This window comes from Erinaceus europaeus, chromosome 13 (assembly GCF_950295315.1).
Source record: "Erinaceus europaeus chromosome 13, mEriEur2.1, whole genome shotgun sequence".
Taxonomy (NCBI): Eukaryota; Metazoa; Chordata; class Mammalia; order Eulipotyphla; family Erinaceidae; genus Erinaceus; species Erinaceus europaeus.
In genome coordinates this window covers 15,070,468-15,085,656 of record NC_080174.1, presented here as the reverse complement: position 1 = coordinate 15,085,656, position 15,189 = coordinate 15,070,468, and the positions used below count along the sequence as shown (strand labels likewise).

The following is a 15,189-nucleotide window of genomic DNA, read 5'->3' as shown; positions in this document are numbered from 1 at the left end:
TGACTTTCATCGTCTATTTCTGTTCCTGTCTTCTTCTTCTTCTTTTTTTTTTTTTTAAGTGATGTTTTGTACAAGTCAGATGAAAACCCGCTGCTTAGCCCACACTGACACTGTGAATCTTCTCTCCTTAGGAGTCGCTGGGCTTCTGTAGTGCCGTGTCCACCCCTGAAGTGGAGAGAAAGTAAGTTTCCCTGCTTCTGTCTGGATCCCAGTTTCTGAGACAGTGTCTCTGAGGCTCATCCTTGTGGAAGGCAGTTGGTTGGGCAATAGGATTGCATGTGTCCCATTGAGCTTGATGTCATTTTCTCTATTTGACCTGTGTATGTATATTAGGGATGGTCAAGTGTGTGTTGTGATTTAATTGGTAACGCCTTGGGATTCTTTGGAGAGAATTCCACATGGGATATTGAGAGTGAACCCTGAATTAAGTATCTGGAGGTGATCATCATTAAGAAGGGAAAGAAAGTCAGCCAGAATGAATTTTCTTGTCTTGCATTGCTTTTTAAATTTTATCTGTAGAATGGAGATCATAGGCAATGTATAAAAATATACTGCATTCCAGAATCAAACAATTTGTTTCTTTGTTTTAAAATCTCCTACATCTTGTTTGGGAGGTAATTCAAGGACAGGAATAAACACTTGTGACAGCAGACAGTAAAGGTAATATTTACTTTTTATTCCTAACTCAAACCCTGTATTTTTTTTTTTTTTTTTTTTTTACTATCATGAAAGATAATTCTACACCTGGCTTTTCCCAGTATTTCTTTTTGGCAACTTAAAAACAAAAACAGATGTTTTTGGTTTTTCACCCTTTCTTCTTTATAACCCTTCCCTTTTCTGCTTTATTCCATCATAATTATGTTGGCATGCTCTATTTATGATCTTCAGAGGGAACGAAATTTCAGGAAATTCCCCACCTCTAAACAAGACACTTTGGCACAAAACCATCTACCCTGTTTCATGCCAAGGGAGGCAAAAAAAAAAAGTTCAGGAAGAAGGTATTTGTGGAATGAGAAACACACATTGAGAGAGGGAGAGGGAGAGGGAGAGGGAGAGGGAGAGGGAGAGGGAGAGGGAGAGGGAGAGAGTGTGTGTGCGTGTGCATTTTACAGCACAGCCCTGCCTAATCCCCCCACGTGTGTGTGGGCTGGCACAGGAGCAGCTTCAAGGAGGCAAGGCTGTCGAACCAAAGCTCTAGTTCTCAAACTAGGAGGCTAAACATATCTGGTTCAGAACTGAGAGATACGGAGAATAAAGGCTCAATTAACATGAACTTTCTGGTTTGTGTTCCTTGTGTTCTCCCAGGAACTTGGGAGTATGGAGGCTGAAGTAGACAAGAGTATTGAGTTTGACTGGTTGTGAACTTGGCTGTTGAACTCAGCATGGACAGAAGCGGGGAGTGACTCTGTTGGAGATTTTCCTGACCTGGTTTGCTACCTGTGTGACAGGATGCAGACTGAGAACTAAGGTGTTTACTCAGAACCTTGGACTCCTTCAGAAACAAGAAATGCTTGCCTTCCCTCCTGAGAGGAAGTGACTCACCATGTTTGCCCTAATCTTAGTAAGGCTGGCCATTTCTTCTTCCCCTCAATTGTGGGTAGTCATTCTTTCCATCTTTATAGCCTTCATTTAGTAAAATGTGGCATGACCATGACGCTTGTGGCCTAGGGAGAGACTGACAGCCTCTTTGGAGGTAAACTAAACAGTTTGAACACCCACAGAAACTGAACAACTTCCAACCTCTCCATCTATTATGCTGCCATTTTGCTTCTGTTCTTTGAAATGGTTCGCTTCAACTTATGTAGTTCTAATTCATTTGAAATTTTTTTTAACATATTCTGTTCTTTTATTTTACTTATGGTTGCCACTCCCATCACCAATGGTCTATGTCCGCATATCCACCCCCATAGATAACCACTGTAGTTCCCCAGTCGTAGATATTGGTTCACATCTTATTTCTTTCACATTCACATACTCAAAATTCTCTTTATTCCACATATGAGTGAAGCCATTCTATAGTTGTTCTTCGCCTCCTTACTTGTTTCGCCAGGCATAATCTTCTCCAGTTCCTTCCACTTTATCCTAAAGGACACACACACACAAGTGATATTGTGTTCTTTGTGAATGATTTTTGAATCCAGGATGGTTCTCTTTTCTTTGTACCTTGAAATGTTTGTTAATTCTCAGGCAAGTTGTAAGACCCGTGCATTGAAGTCCCATAAAACTATTACATAGACTGATGATTTGCCTGCACTTTCTTCGTCCCTTACACAATCTCTCTCTCTCTCTCTCTCTCTCTCTCTCTCACACACACACATACACACCAATTATTATGACATCCATGGAATGATATCAGAGTAGGTTGCAGGCAGGATGACCTTCTCTCCTAAATACTTGAGTGTCTCTCAAGGACAAGAACACTTTTCTTCCAGAACCACAGTGGAAGAAACAACTACAGAGCATTTCGCAATGATTGCCCTTGTGCTCTGTTCAAATTTAAATTCCTCTAACAGTCTCAGTACTTCTGTTCTGGATTTTCTTTTTTAATTTAGTATTTAAAAAAAATAGCATGCTATATGTTTCACACATCCTATCTATTATCACATTTAACATAGAGTCTTTACCTTCCTTTGTCTCTTACAGCATTTAACCTTTGCTAGTTCTAATGAAATTCTCCCAGCCTAGGTTTGCTTTTTAAGACTGGGGCAGTGCAGGTGTGACGTGTCCTCACAATGACAGCTTGGATCATAAAATATATATTAGAGGGAGTCAGGCAGTAGCACAGCGGGTTAAGCACACGTGGCATGAAGCGCAAGGACTTAAGGATCCTGGTTCAAGCCCCTGGCTCCCCACCTGCAGGGGAGTTGCTTCACAGGCGGTGAAGCAGGTCTGCAGGTGTCTGTCTTTCTCTCCTCCTCTCTGTCTTCCCCTCCTCTCTCCATTTCTGTCTGTCCTATCTAACAATGATGACATCAGTAATAACTACAACAACAATAAAAAAACAAGGGTAACAAAAGGGAAAATAAATAAATAAATAAATATAAAAGAATAATATATATATTAGAAACAAAGAGAAATTGAGAGGGAATGGGGAGAGAGAAAGAGAGACACCTGCAGCGCTACTTCACCACTCATGAAATTCACCCTGCAGGTGGGGCCTGGGAGTGTGAACCCAGGTCCTTGAGCACTGTAATATGTGTGCTCTGCCAGGTGCACCACTTCCCTGCCCCTCTCTTTGGCTTATTTTTGGTGATAATTATTTTGCTTATTTGATCATTTTCTAAGACTTTATTCTGAAAAGTTACAAATCTCCCTTTGTTCTTAATAATGTGCTGTGGGCAGAGACTATGAGACTATGTAAATACTTTGTTTATCACCAGACTTCTATGTAATGATTTTAATGATTCCTGCACGAATCACTTTTTACTGGGACGGTAACAATGCAGTGATGTGTGTTTACTTTCCTATCAGTTATTACTCTGGATTAAATTTCATATATATATATATATATATATATATATATATATATAGTTTTTTTTGTTTTTTTTAATATTTATTTTATTTATTTATTCCCTTTTGTTGCCCTTGTTGTTTTATTGTTGTAGTTATTATTGTTGTTGTCGTTGTTGGATAGGACAGAGAGAAATGGAGAGAGGAGGGGAAGACAGAGAGGGGGAGAGAAAGACAGACACCTGCAGACCAGCTTCACCGCCTGTGAAGCGACTCCCCTGCAGGTGGGGAGCTGGGGTTCGAACCGGGATCCTTATGCCAGTCCTTGTGCTTTGCGCCACCTGTGCTTAACCCGCTGCGCTACAGCCCGACTCCCATATATATATATAGTTTTTAAAGGTTGAGGCATCCATCACTCTGGAGACTGTAAAACAGACTATAATCTGAGTAGGTTTGATGCAAGGTGTATAATGAATGGACTGTATTTTTGCACTTGAAAATGCAAATGCTTTCAAGTTCAAAGTCCTGCTTTTCATCAGATCAGAATGCTCACTGGTAGCTTTGCTGCCCCTAGAGGATGACCTGGCAAAGCAGTTGTGTCTGGTTAATACCTGCCGTCCGTCTGCCAACCCAAACAGCCTTCGGAGCCAACCCTGTTGTTCAATGGGCAGAAGTTTTTGTTTGTTTGTTTTTCCCTCTCAAAGGTCAAGAGAATTCAGTAAATAAATAGTCTAACCTTCTTGTACCCTGCCTTTAGAAGCAGAGATATAGATCCCATCCAGCTCTTTGGGAGTCTAATGATGTCTCTGGTGACCCCTACCTTCCAGACTCATAGCCTCCATTGAACTTGGGACTTTAGCACATATTTCTCCTTCCTTTCAACCCCTGTTACAACCTGCTCTAAGGAGGAGATCAAACAGTCACCATTATATGATGCCATTGTCTGATTTCTTAAAAAAAAAAAAGCACTTCATCTCCCTTGGAGACATTTAACATGGTGTTAGTCAGTCTTAAGTTACCAGAATGTAGCTTTGCAGAAAGAAGTTGAGGAGGGGACACACCACTCTCTGTCCGCCATACATCTGCTTTCAAAGTGTTCCCAAGAGACTTGGACTCTGGTATCCTTGCCTGACTCAGAGAAACCAAGGCACTTTCAAGTGAGGGAAATGATTATGGACCAATAAACAATAGGAGAAAAGGGTGGGGATGTGTCAGAAGAGACCATCTCTTTGAACAAGGGCTTTTTATCTCTTAGGGGTTGGGCAATTCCAGATAGAGAATACAGCGTCATAGCATGTAGAGGCTGAGCCCCAGTGGAGCACAAGTATAGATAGTATCATGCTTCTTCATGCATCCCAGGTTCAGAAGTGACTTCAAATTTAAAATTAATTTAATTAACAATCAGTTACATTTTTCAGTTAGACAAGGCAAATCCAGTGCTGGTATGAAATAAAATAGTCTCCTCAACAGGTTGTATGAACAGGTACAAACAGAATAAGGTCCAAGAAGATCTCCCTTGCTCTTTTGTACTATCTGTTTAGTGAGACCATATGCAGGTATTAAATAGGGTAAGAAAGTAAGAATGAGGGAGTCGGGCGGTAGCGCAGCGGGTTAAGCGCACGTGGTGCAAAGCGCAAGGACCGGTCAGGATCCCGGTTCAAGCCCCCGGCTCCCCACCTGCAGGGGAGTTGCTTCCCAGGCGGTGAAGCAGGTCTGCAGGTGTCTATCTTTCTCTCCCCCTCTCTGTCTTCCCCTCCTCTCTCCATTTCTCTGTCTCTATCCAATAACAAATAAATAAATAAAGTTAAAAAATTAATTAATTAATTTAAAAAGAAAGAATGATGGAGGGGCCAACAATTAATTGTTAATTAAAAGGCAATTAATTGCTAATTAGTTCCTTTTTATAAATTAAAAACAGCTAATAATAATAATAATAATAATAATAATAATAATAATAATAATAGTGCTACAGCAAGTCCTCCACCACCTGGGGCCAGGCTGAGTCTCCGTGGTGGAAACACAACCGCCTAGTTCAGTCGCTGCTCTGGTTGCAGGTGTTACTGAGCGTCGACCCATCTGATCTGATTTGGTCAGTGATTTCTGAATTAACTGAAAAACAGCTTGTGAGAAGATTCGATTCTTCCTCCTCTCTCCATTCTCCACTGGCTATTCCTTGGGATGAACAGGAGGGTTGTTTTGTTTTGTTTTGTTTTTAATAGGGCCAGGGCCTCTACTAGCAACATCATATACCTAGCTTTGCCAGGTAGGGCTACTAGGGCTCTGTTTCACCTGTGGATGTGCATACCACATAAAAGTAGGCAACCACATAGGTACAGAATGAATTCCTCACTCCATTCCACACTGGCTAGAAACCTGGCCCATTTATCCTTTATTTATTTATTTGTTAGAGACAGAGACAAATTGAAACATGAAAGGGAGATAGAGAGGGGAAGAGACAGACAGACGCCTGTAGCCCTGCTTCACCACTCGTGAAGCATCCTCCCTACAGTTGGGGGCTAGGAGTTTGAACCTGGATCCTTGAACACTGTAGTGTGTGCACTTAACCAGGTGAGCCACTCCCTCATTCTTATTTTCTTACCCTGTTTAATACCTGTATATGCTCTCACTAAACAGATAGTAGAGAAGAACAAGGGAGATCTTCTTGGAATTTATTCTGTTTGTATCTGTTCATACAACCTGTTGAGGAGATAATTTTATTTCATACCAGCACTGGATTTGCTTTGACTAACTGAAAAAGGCAATTAATTGTTAACTAAAGTTTTATCACTCACCAGTTGGTCTCAATATCTACAAAGCTAGGCTTTTTTTCCCTCTGGTTTGATTGTAAAAAGTCTGTTTCTACTAGGAAGGGGTTTGGTGACAGAAAAATATGAAATCTTAAGCAATTCTAAAGTTTGTCAGGGGACACGCTTGTTGCATGAGTAGGCATACAGTTTTTACTGTGAGTTAATCTTTTATTTGCATATGTAAAACAGGATAGTCTGAGAATTGGTAAATATGCATGTGGGATGCCCACCATCTCCAGCGCCAAACACTGTCACAAAGCTTTTGCAAGAAGAAAAATAACTCTATCACAGTTCTCATGCAAGGGAGGCAGGAGCTCTGCTCAAATCTACACCCTGTTCCTTTGTTTTAGGGAATATTTATTTGGTTAAGAATGAAGGACTTGCAAGCCAGGGGGCAAACAGGTTGGGCTCCTGAGCTCCTCATGCCATCTGGCCTTCTAGATCTTGATAGGTTTTCCATGTATTTCTTTCAAAGCTTATTAAGTTCAGGCCACCTATTCCTCTCTAGAGCCTTATTAGACAGCCCTGCCCTTTGGGGGCCATGGTTTCATTAACTAGATGTTCTTCAAAGGAGGATGTGTCAGGATTATTTGCATTCATTACTTTCAAAGAAATCAGCTGGGGTGGGGGCTGGCTGGGCAATCGGGTTACTTCTAGGGATGTGTCTAGTATTGTAGATAAATTCATAAGAATGGCTATATAGAAAAGAAGAGTTTTTTTCTTTCTTTCTTTTTTTTTTTTTTTTACTTGAAGAAAAGCCTTGATTTGAGAAGTCTAATGATAAGCTACAGAAAAACAGAAGAAAGAGACTTCTGGTTTTATACAAAGTATCATGAGGGTGACTTAGTGATCTATACATATTTATGAGTTTTACAGGAAATTTTTTTTTCCTCTGGGGTTATTGCTGGGGCTCAGTGCCAGCACCAGGAATCCACTGCTCCTGGAGGCTATTTTTTTTTTCCCATTTTGTTGCCCTTGTTTTTTAAATTGTTGCTGTGGTTATTATTGTTGTTGTTATTGCTGTCGTTGTTGGATAGGAGTGGGAGACAGGCGGAGAGAAAGATAGACACCTGCAGACCTGCTTCACCACTTGTGAAGCGACCCCCCTAAAGTGGGGAGCTGGGGGTTGGGACCAGGATCCTTACACTGGTCCTTGAGCTTTGTGCCATGTTTTATAGAGTTCTGCCTCTGTCAATCAAAGCCAAAAGAATGTAACTGTATGGCTTTTCCCAGCAGGGGTTGTCACACCCTCTAAACCAAAGGCTGCAGGTCAGTTTGCTTTTGCTTTTCCAAGGCCTAGAGTACATCTAGGTCTTATTTCAGAAAAGATAGGGATGTAAAGTTGTGATGTGTTAGCTTGAGGCAGACGGACAGTTTTTATGGGGTTGGCTCATATGAACTGAACATCAGAAAAGAGCAAGCAAAATAGATCATAGATGCTGTTAACTGAGTCCTTATTATGGGTCAGGCGTTGATCTGAAATCTTATCACTGACTCATGTCCTGCTTACACTTCTGTGAGGTACTGTGTCATGTTACCACTTGCAGATACAAGAAGGAGACACAAAGAGGTTGATTAATAAGTGGCCCAAGACTACACAGTTAATAGTCAACAGAGTCTGGATTTGATCATAGTAGAGAGACCTAACCACTAAGGTATAATTCCAAAGTATTTATAATTACATTCCCTATGCAAAAAGTCTGGAGGCAAATGAAGCTCATTAGCATTATATAAATAGCACTTGAAACCTACTCTCCTGTGAGTCTCCTGGAAGCAAGAACAAGTTTTACTGGCACTCAGGCAGGAGCTAGGTCTTAGTTGTTCCTCTATAGAGGGAAGAAGTTCCAAAATAAATCTCCCAACTTCACCTTAGCCAGTATTTATAAGTCTTTTCTACTAAGTCTTTCACTAGAGTTAAAAAAAAAAAAAATCAATGATTTAGTTTCACTTTCTTTCATTACCTTTGACTACACTTGAGCTATTTTATGGTGAAAAAGTCTAAAAATATATAGTGTGGTGGAAAGGGAAGGTAAATCAAAGGAAGAAAAGGCAATAGAGTAGCATTCCGCAACTGAATAAAATAGGTAGAATATAGTTTATCCACATCTCACGCACACGTTCATGTCACACGGACCCTGCTGCTCTCTTGCATGTGTGTTGTCAGTCAAGTTGGTGACTTTATTATGATTAATATTGTTGATTTTTATAGAGCCAGGCCTTGACACGGGCTCAATTTTGCTGGTCCTGGGACACTTCTTCATTCAGGGAGGGAGATACCACACCAGTTTACCCTGTGCTATGTAGCATCTCCCACATGGTGTCTAGGACTGCACTTGTGCCTCTTGCATGAAGAAGCACGTGCCTACCGGGTGAGCTGTCTCTCTAGCCTTAACTGGTGGCTCTCTGACAGTGCCACCATTTCTCTCCTCTTCCTCAAACCTTTCCATCCCCATCTCTGTCCTGTTTCACTCTAGGGGCCTGCCTGTGCTCAGACAGCCCATCCTCTCTCCCTCTCTCTCCCTCCCCATCTATTCCTTGTATTCCTCTTCCTCCATGTCTTGCCCTCCACTTGTCTGCCCACTTCACATTTCTACCAGCTCTCTGGATGCTTTCAGAACTTCTCAGATGGGCTGTGTTCTGCCTGGGCAAGAAATGACTGCTCTGTGCTCAAGTTTCTCACTGACTACTCTACTTCCTGACCCAGGAACGCTCCATGCAGCCTTGTAAACTCAACTTTTCCTAGATAGTCTTTGCGACTCTGCAGAGCTGACTTGGGTGTGTCCTGCTACTAGGCTGTTACCCCATCTTCTCCTGTTACCGGCTTAACAGGCTGCTGTTATGGGTGTGTTTGTGCATGCCTGTGTATGAGTGTACACATGCTGTTTATTGCTTCCCACTCTGAGCCCTGGTTCTTGAAAAGGGAAGACCTATAACAAAACTGGATAAATGGATGAGTGGGTTGCCATGCTTCCTTCTCTGTTCTATAAAACTACAGTTCTCTTTCTTTTCTCCTCTAGTTCTCAGTCTACCACCTCCACCACCACCACCACACACACACACACACACACACACACACATACACACACACCCTCTACGCCTGAAACCGGACTACTCTCTCCTTTCCATGCTGCTTTGCTCTTCTACAACTCAACACCAACCCACAGACACCCTGGCCACCCCTCCACCCAATTATAGTTGCCTTTGACACAGAGACTCACCTTTTTGTCATTCTCAGGTCAATGACCTTGACTTTGTGACTTCCGGAAATTCCTCCTTTTACATCCACTTTTTGCCAAGCTCTTTCTTCTGCCCTCTTACTGTGAATGTGCCCCTGGGACTTATGATCCAGGTTGTAAACTCCAGCAGTGCGGCTTCAAAGTCTCTGGCGTTACCGAGGTCAGATGTCTGCCTCTACCGCAGGTCCGTTTCCCAGTCTTGTATTACACTGGGCAACCCCTTGCCTGGTACTGTTTCTATTCCTGTTACTGTAACCTCTTGAGCCATAAAAACAAAACTCACTGCCCACTCTTCTAGTCTTCTTCCCTCTCTCTGACCACCTGCTCTTGGTCCATATGTCTGTCTTTCCATCCAAGGGGCCACTTTTTCTGAATTTCACCCAGACTTTCCATCATCACCTCCTGTTTTTCATCCTTGGTTGCAGAACATCAATTGCCAATCCCTGTTGCTTTTACTCTCTTTTTTTATTTTTTAAAATTTTTCACCTTTTGTTGATCTTGTTGTCATTGTTGTTGTTATTATTATTGGATAGGACAGAGAGCAATCAAGAGAAGAGAGGAAGACAGAGAAGGGGAGAGAAAGATACACACCTGCAGACCTGCTTCACCACCTGTGAAGTGACTCCCCTGCAGGTGGGGAGCCGGGGATTCAAACCAGGATCCTTATGCTAGTCCTTGTGCTTCATACCATGTGCGCTTAACCCACTGCACCACTGCCAGACCCCTGCTTTTACCCTCTTTATTGTCTTTTGTTTGCTCTTTTCATGAACTCCAAAAGATCATTATAGAAATCTCTACCCCACTTGCCTCCCTAAGGTACAGTAAAATATCATCACACTGGGGAGACTCAAATCCCCTCTGAGACAGCGGTGAAGTAGGGTCTCTTTACCTCACTAATCAAACTCCCCCAAACAGAGCCTCAGCCTGTCTTCTCTGTGCATCTCCCAACCTCCCAGTTAAAGACCCAGCTCCAGCCCAGCTAGCTATGCTTACTTCCCAACCAGCTCCCGGTCTGTTGGAGTTTGTACTTTAAAAGCACTTCTTTCTTTTAAATCCCATTTTAGGGATTGCTTCTCCTCAAATGCTTTGGCAGCCCCTGTACCGGCTGTGTTCTTTCCTCCTTTGGAGCTCCTTTTGTTCATTTGCATAGCTCTGACACCTCTTTCTGTGCTCTAATAGACATCTTTCTCTTCATCAGCATCACTTTAACATCAGCTCCGGGTTCTCTCCATGTTTTAGAAATTGTGAGAATTCCTCTTACTGTGTTGTGTCATCTTGTATCTCCGTATAGGTACTCTTTGAGAATAATTAGCTAGCTGGAGAGAAAACCAAAACACTCTTGAATCAGTTGGAGTACTATTACAGCCTTGGGGTTAAATGCTTTGTGTTAGACCCTGGAGATGGCTGTGAAGCCCTGGACATATTTCTAGATACCAAATGGGAGCCCTGTGGACAACACAAAGGGAATTCCATGGATGATGGAGTGATGTTTTAGTTTTTCTCATTCTGCACATTTCAACCCAGTTTTCCCAGCACCATTTATTAAAGAGACCCTCCTTACTCCATTTAATAGTTTGGACACTCTGAAAAAAATTACCATAGAGGTAACATGGGTATCATATATGCACAAGCTCTTGGGTTGATTCCCTGGTACTTCATATAAACCAATGACAGCAAAAGGATGTTCTACTAGGAACTAGACTTTTGAGTTCAAATCCGGCTGTCTTTCTTACTAGTTCTACTGTACCTCTTGCCATACCACTTAGCCGTGGTGCTTGCAGCTTCCTTCACCATAAGACAAGAAGGGCCGTGCCCTGTGGTTACTGGATGCCATTGTATAGGTAAAGCTCTCCAGTGGAAGTAAAGGGGCGAGAGCAGTCCTGTGATTTATGCTTGGGGACTGTTTCAGCAGCCACTATAGCCCAGTCACTGAGACATGACTTCCTGGACTAGTTAATGTCATTTTATTCAGTCATTACTATTTCTTAATTAACTTATTCCAGTAAACTCCCCTCCCCCCTTTTTTTGATTGCCACCAGTGTTATCGCTCCATTTGGTGCTAGCACTATAAATCAACCACTCTTGGCGACCCTTTTACCTCTCTCTCTCTCTCTCCCTCTTTCTTTCTCACACTCTTCTTCCTATTTTATTTGACAGGACAGAGAGAAGTTGAGACATGAGGGGTATAGAGAGAGGGTGAAAGAAAGCTATACACTTGCAGACTTGCTTCAACCTCTGTGAAGCATCCCTTCTGTAAGTGTGCGGGGCCTGGCGTTGCTTGAACCTTGAGCATGGTAAATATGTGCACTTACTTCATTGCACCGCTGCCGGACCCCCCCCCCCACTCCAGTAAGCTCTCTATATCCCCCCCCCCAAATGATAAGAGTAATTTGAGTACTTAACCTCACTTAGTAAACTCTCATGCACCTAAGAAATATTCAATAATCATCTCTCTGGCTTGACTTCATTCCCTTGCCCAGGGCTCTGGCCACCCTGTGCTTTTCTGATCCCATCCAGCCCAACATGACTGGGTGCTCCTTGAGGCTTAGATCTTGCTCTTTCTCACTCTGCATGGACTTCACTGCCCAGAGCAGTGTATGGAGCAAAGTGCCCAGGCTTGTCTGGAGCAAAATAGTCATTAAGTGCTTGTATGGCATCTATTGAATGTCCCCAGTTCTTTGGAGTTCCTGTTAAACCAGCAATGCCCCTCCTAGACTGAAACTGCACAAGACTTATTTTGGCCTCACCTGTTACTCAGCCCCAGTCTTCCTACTCTCATAGCAGTGGAAAGACGCCTGTTCAGAGCATCAAGTAAGCTAGTGACTGCCGTGGAGAGACTAGAGGTGGAGCTTTCCCAGATTCCCAGATCTGCCTCCCAGCACTGACTCCCTCTGCCCATATGATTCTGTTCTGCAAACTGCTTCAAGCACATCCAGAGTCGCCCTCCTCTGTTCTTCTTCTTCTAGCATTTGCCCTTCTTCCGTAGCCAGTCAACAACGTCAGGTTGAGCCTGATGTAAAGTTTCGAGACCTCCTTTGAATCTGGAGAGGTGGCAGTCGTTGACTATGTGGGTCATAGTCTGTCTGTAGCCGCAGGGGCAGGTCGGGTCGTCTCTGGCTCCCCAGCGATGGAACATAGCTGCGCACCTCTGTTAAGTAGATATAGCAGGGGCCGTAATAGCTCCTGGTAAAAGGACATTATCAAGAAACAGGTAGACGCAAAATACGGTGGTCAGTTTAAAGTCTTGAAAATGTTTCAAATCTGCAGTTCTATTGGAAAGTTGCTTCTACTTTATTTTATGATACTGTTTTATTGATAATAATTCACATAGCTTATAATGTGTCTGTTATAAGAGGATAGCTGAGTGATTTTTTTTTTGTATATTCACAGTTTGGAGACTATCACCATAATTATTTCTAGAGTATTGTTGTTAATTATGAAAGAATTCCTATATTGCTTAGTTGTTAAATCCAAAATCCTCTACTTTCTCCACCTACTGAGTAAATTTCATCTTGTTTGTTTGTTTATTTATTATTTTTACTGCCACTAAGGTTATCGCTGGGGCTTGGTGCCAGCTCTACAAATCCATCACTCCTGGCAGCCTTTTTTTTTTTTGACAGGACAGATAAAAATTGAGAGGGGAGGGCAACAAAAAGGGAATAAACAAATAAGTATTTTTAAAAAATTGAGAGGGGAAGAGGATATAGAGAGGGAAAAAGAAAGACACCTGTAGAGGGGGCAGGCAGTAGCGCAGTGGGCTAAGCACACATGGCACAAAGTGCAAGGACCGGCGTAAGGATCCTAGTTCGAGCCCCAGCTCCCCACCTGCACGGGGGTCACCTCACAAGCGGTAAAGCAGATCTGCAGGTGTCTGTCTTTCTCTCCCCCTCTCTGTCTTCCCCTCCTCTCTCCATTTCTCTCTGTCCTATCCAACAGCATCAATGGCAACAATAACAATAGCGACAACAAGGGCAACAAAAACGGAAAAAAAAATGGCCTTCAAGAACACTGGATTCATAGTGCAGGCACTGAGCCCCAGAAAATAACCCTGGAGGTAAAAAAAAATGCACCTGCAAAACTGCTTCATCGATCTTGAAGTGGGGAACTCGAACCCCAGTCCTCGCACTTTAGTAAGATGTGTGCTTAATCGGGCAGACTGCCATCTACCATCCCCAGTCCCCATAGTTTCTCTTGTTTGGAATGTTTCATAGAAATAATCATGTGTTTCAGGAGTCGGGTGGTAGCATAGCGGGTTAAGCGCACGTGGCGCAAAGTGCAAGGACCTGTGTAAGGATCCCGGTTCGAGCCCCAGGCTCCCCACCTGCAGAGAAGTCGCTTCACAGGCGGTGAAGCAGGTCTGCAGGTGTCTGTCTTTCTCCCCTCTTCTCTGTCTTCCCCTCCTCTCTCCATTTCTCTCTGTCCTATCCAACAACAACAATAATTACAACAATAAAACAACAAGGGCAACAAAAGGGAAAGAATAATAAATAAATATTTAAAAAATAAGAAATAGTCATGTGTTTTATTATTTATTTATTCTCCCCCAGGGTTGTCACTGGGGCTTGGTGCCTGCATGAGGAATCTGTCACTCCCAAAGCACCCCCCCCCCACTCTACCCTCCCATTCTTATTTAGGAATTGGGAGCTAGAGAAAGAGAGAAGAAGGTACCTTCTCTTATTCTTTTATTACTGGGGCTCAGTGCCTGCACCATGAATCCATTGCTTGTAGGGGCCATTTTTCCTCCTTTTGTTGCCCTTGTTGTTGTAGCCTTGTTGTGGTTATTATTGTTGCTGTTGATTCTGTTTGTTGTTGGATAGGACAGAGAGAAATTGAGAGAGGAGGGGAAGACGGAGAGGGGGAGAGATAGACAGACACCTACAGACCTGCTTTACCACCTGTGAAGTGACTCCCCCGCACGTGGGGAGCCGGGGGCTCAAACCGGGATCCTTCTGCAGGTCCTTGCACTTTGCGCCACGTGCGCTTAACCTGCTGCGCTACCGTCTGACCCCCAGTCTTCTCCTTTTAATAAGCTCTTTCCTCCCTGCACCCTCCTCCTCACTCCTTTATAGACTTGTTCTTGGGGAGAAGAAGCTTGGGTTTCTTCACTCTGTGAAACCCCCTGAGTTGAGGGTCCACCTCTGGGGTAACTACATGACAAGGAGACTAGGACTCTTTCTTCTCATCTGGAGAAGTGAGCCCAAGGTGAATGTGTCCGCCTTGGGAACAGAACAGACTCAGGCAGAATTGCTGATGAGTTTCCTAGGAAATCCAGGTCAAGCCCTGTCCCCAGCTTTGAGACACAGGCATCCTGTTTCCATATCCTATTTGCTACAGGGCTGCTGGGTGGGATGGGGAGGGCAGAACCAGGTCCTTCCCCCTCTCCCCGGGAAACATACATGTGTGAGCCCGAGTGAGAAAGGAGCACGTAGGCACATCAGGATGGCTCACAAAGTCCTCCCAGGAGAAGGAGGTGGGAGCTGGTCACTCACTTCATAGTGGGACCAAAGACAGTATCTAGGTAACTCAACTCAGCCATGGCTGACTGACTGGTCCTTTAGGCTCTCCAGGGTGAAAAATATAGACAGAATAGCACCCGTGGATTTCATAAAATAACTGGGTTGCATCAAGATTCAGGCATGAATATCTGTTTTGTGAGCGATTTTTGCTTTGATCAGCTTCCCATGAGCCATCATCCA

At 43.3% G+C, this 15,189-nt stretch overlaps 1 protein-coding gene and 1 non-coding gene across 6 annotated transcripts in view; both read left to right on the top strand.

Annotated features, from left to right (window-relative positions):
- The window catches only part of SASH1 (SAM and SH3 domain containing 1), a 465,315-nt gene that overhangs the window by 316,792 nt on the left and 133,334 nt on the right, over positions 1–15,189 (top strand). For all 5 annotated transcript variants that reach the window (XM_060205372.1, XM_060205373.1, XM_060205370.1 and 2 more), the window contains exon 4: positions 132–181. In XM_060205372.1, the coding sequence (XP_060061355.1) occupies positions 132–181 (50 nt within the window). The remainder of the gene's footprint in view (positions 1–131; positions 182–15,189) is intronic.
- On the top strand, positions 11,305–11,433 carry LOC132532591 (small nucleolar RNA SNORA84). The gene has a single exon (XR_009544527.1). It is a non-coding gene; the product is annotated as a small nucleolar RNA SNORA84 (small nucleolar RNA).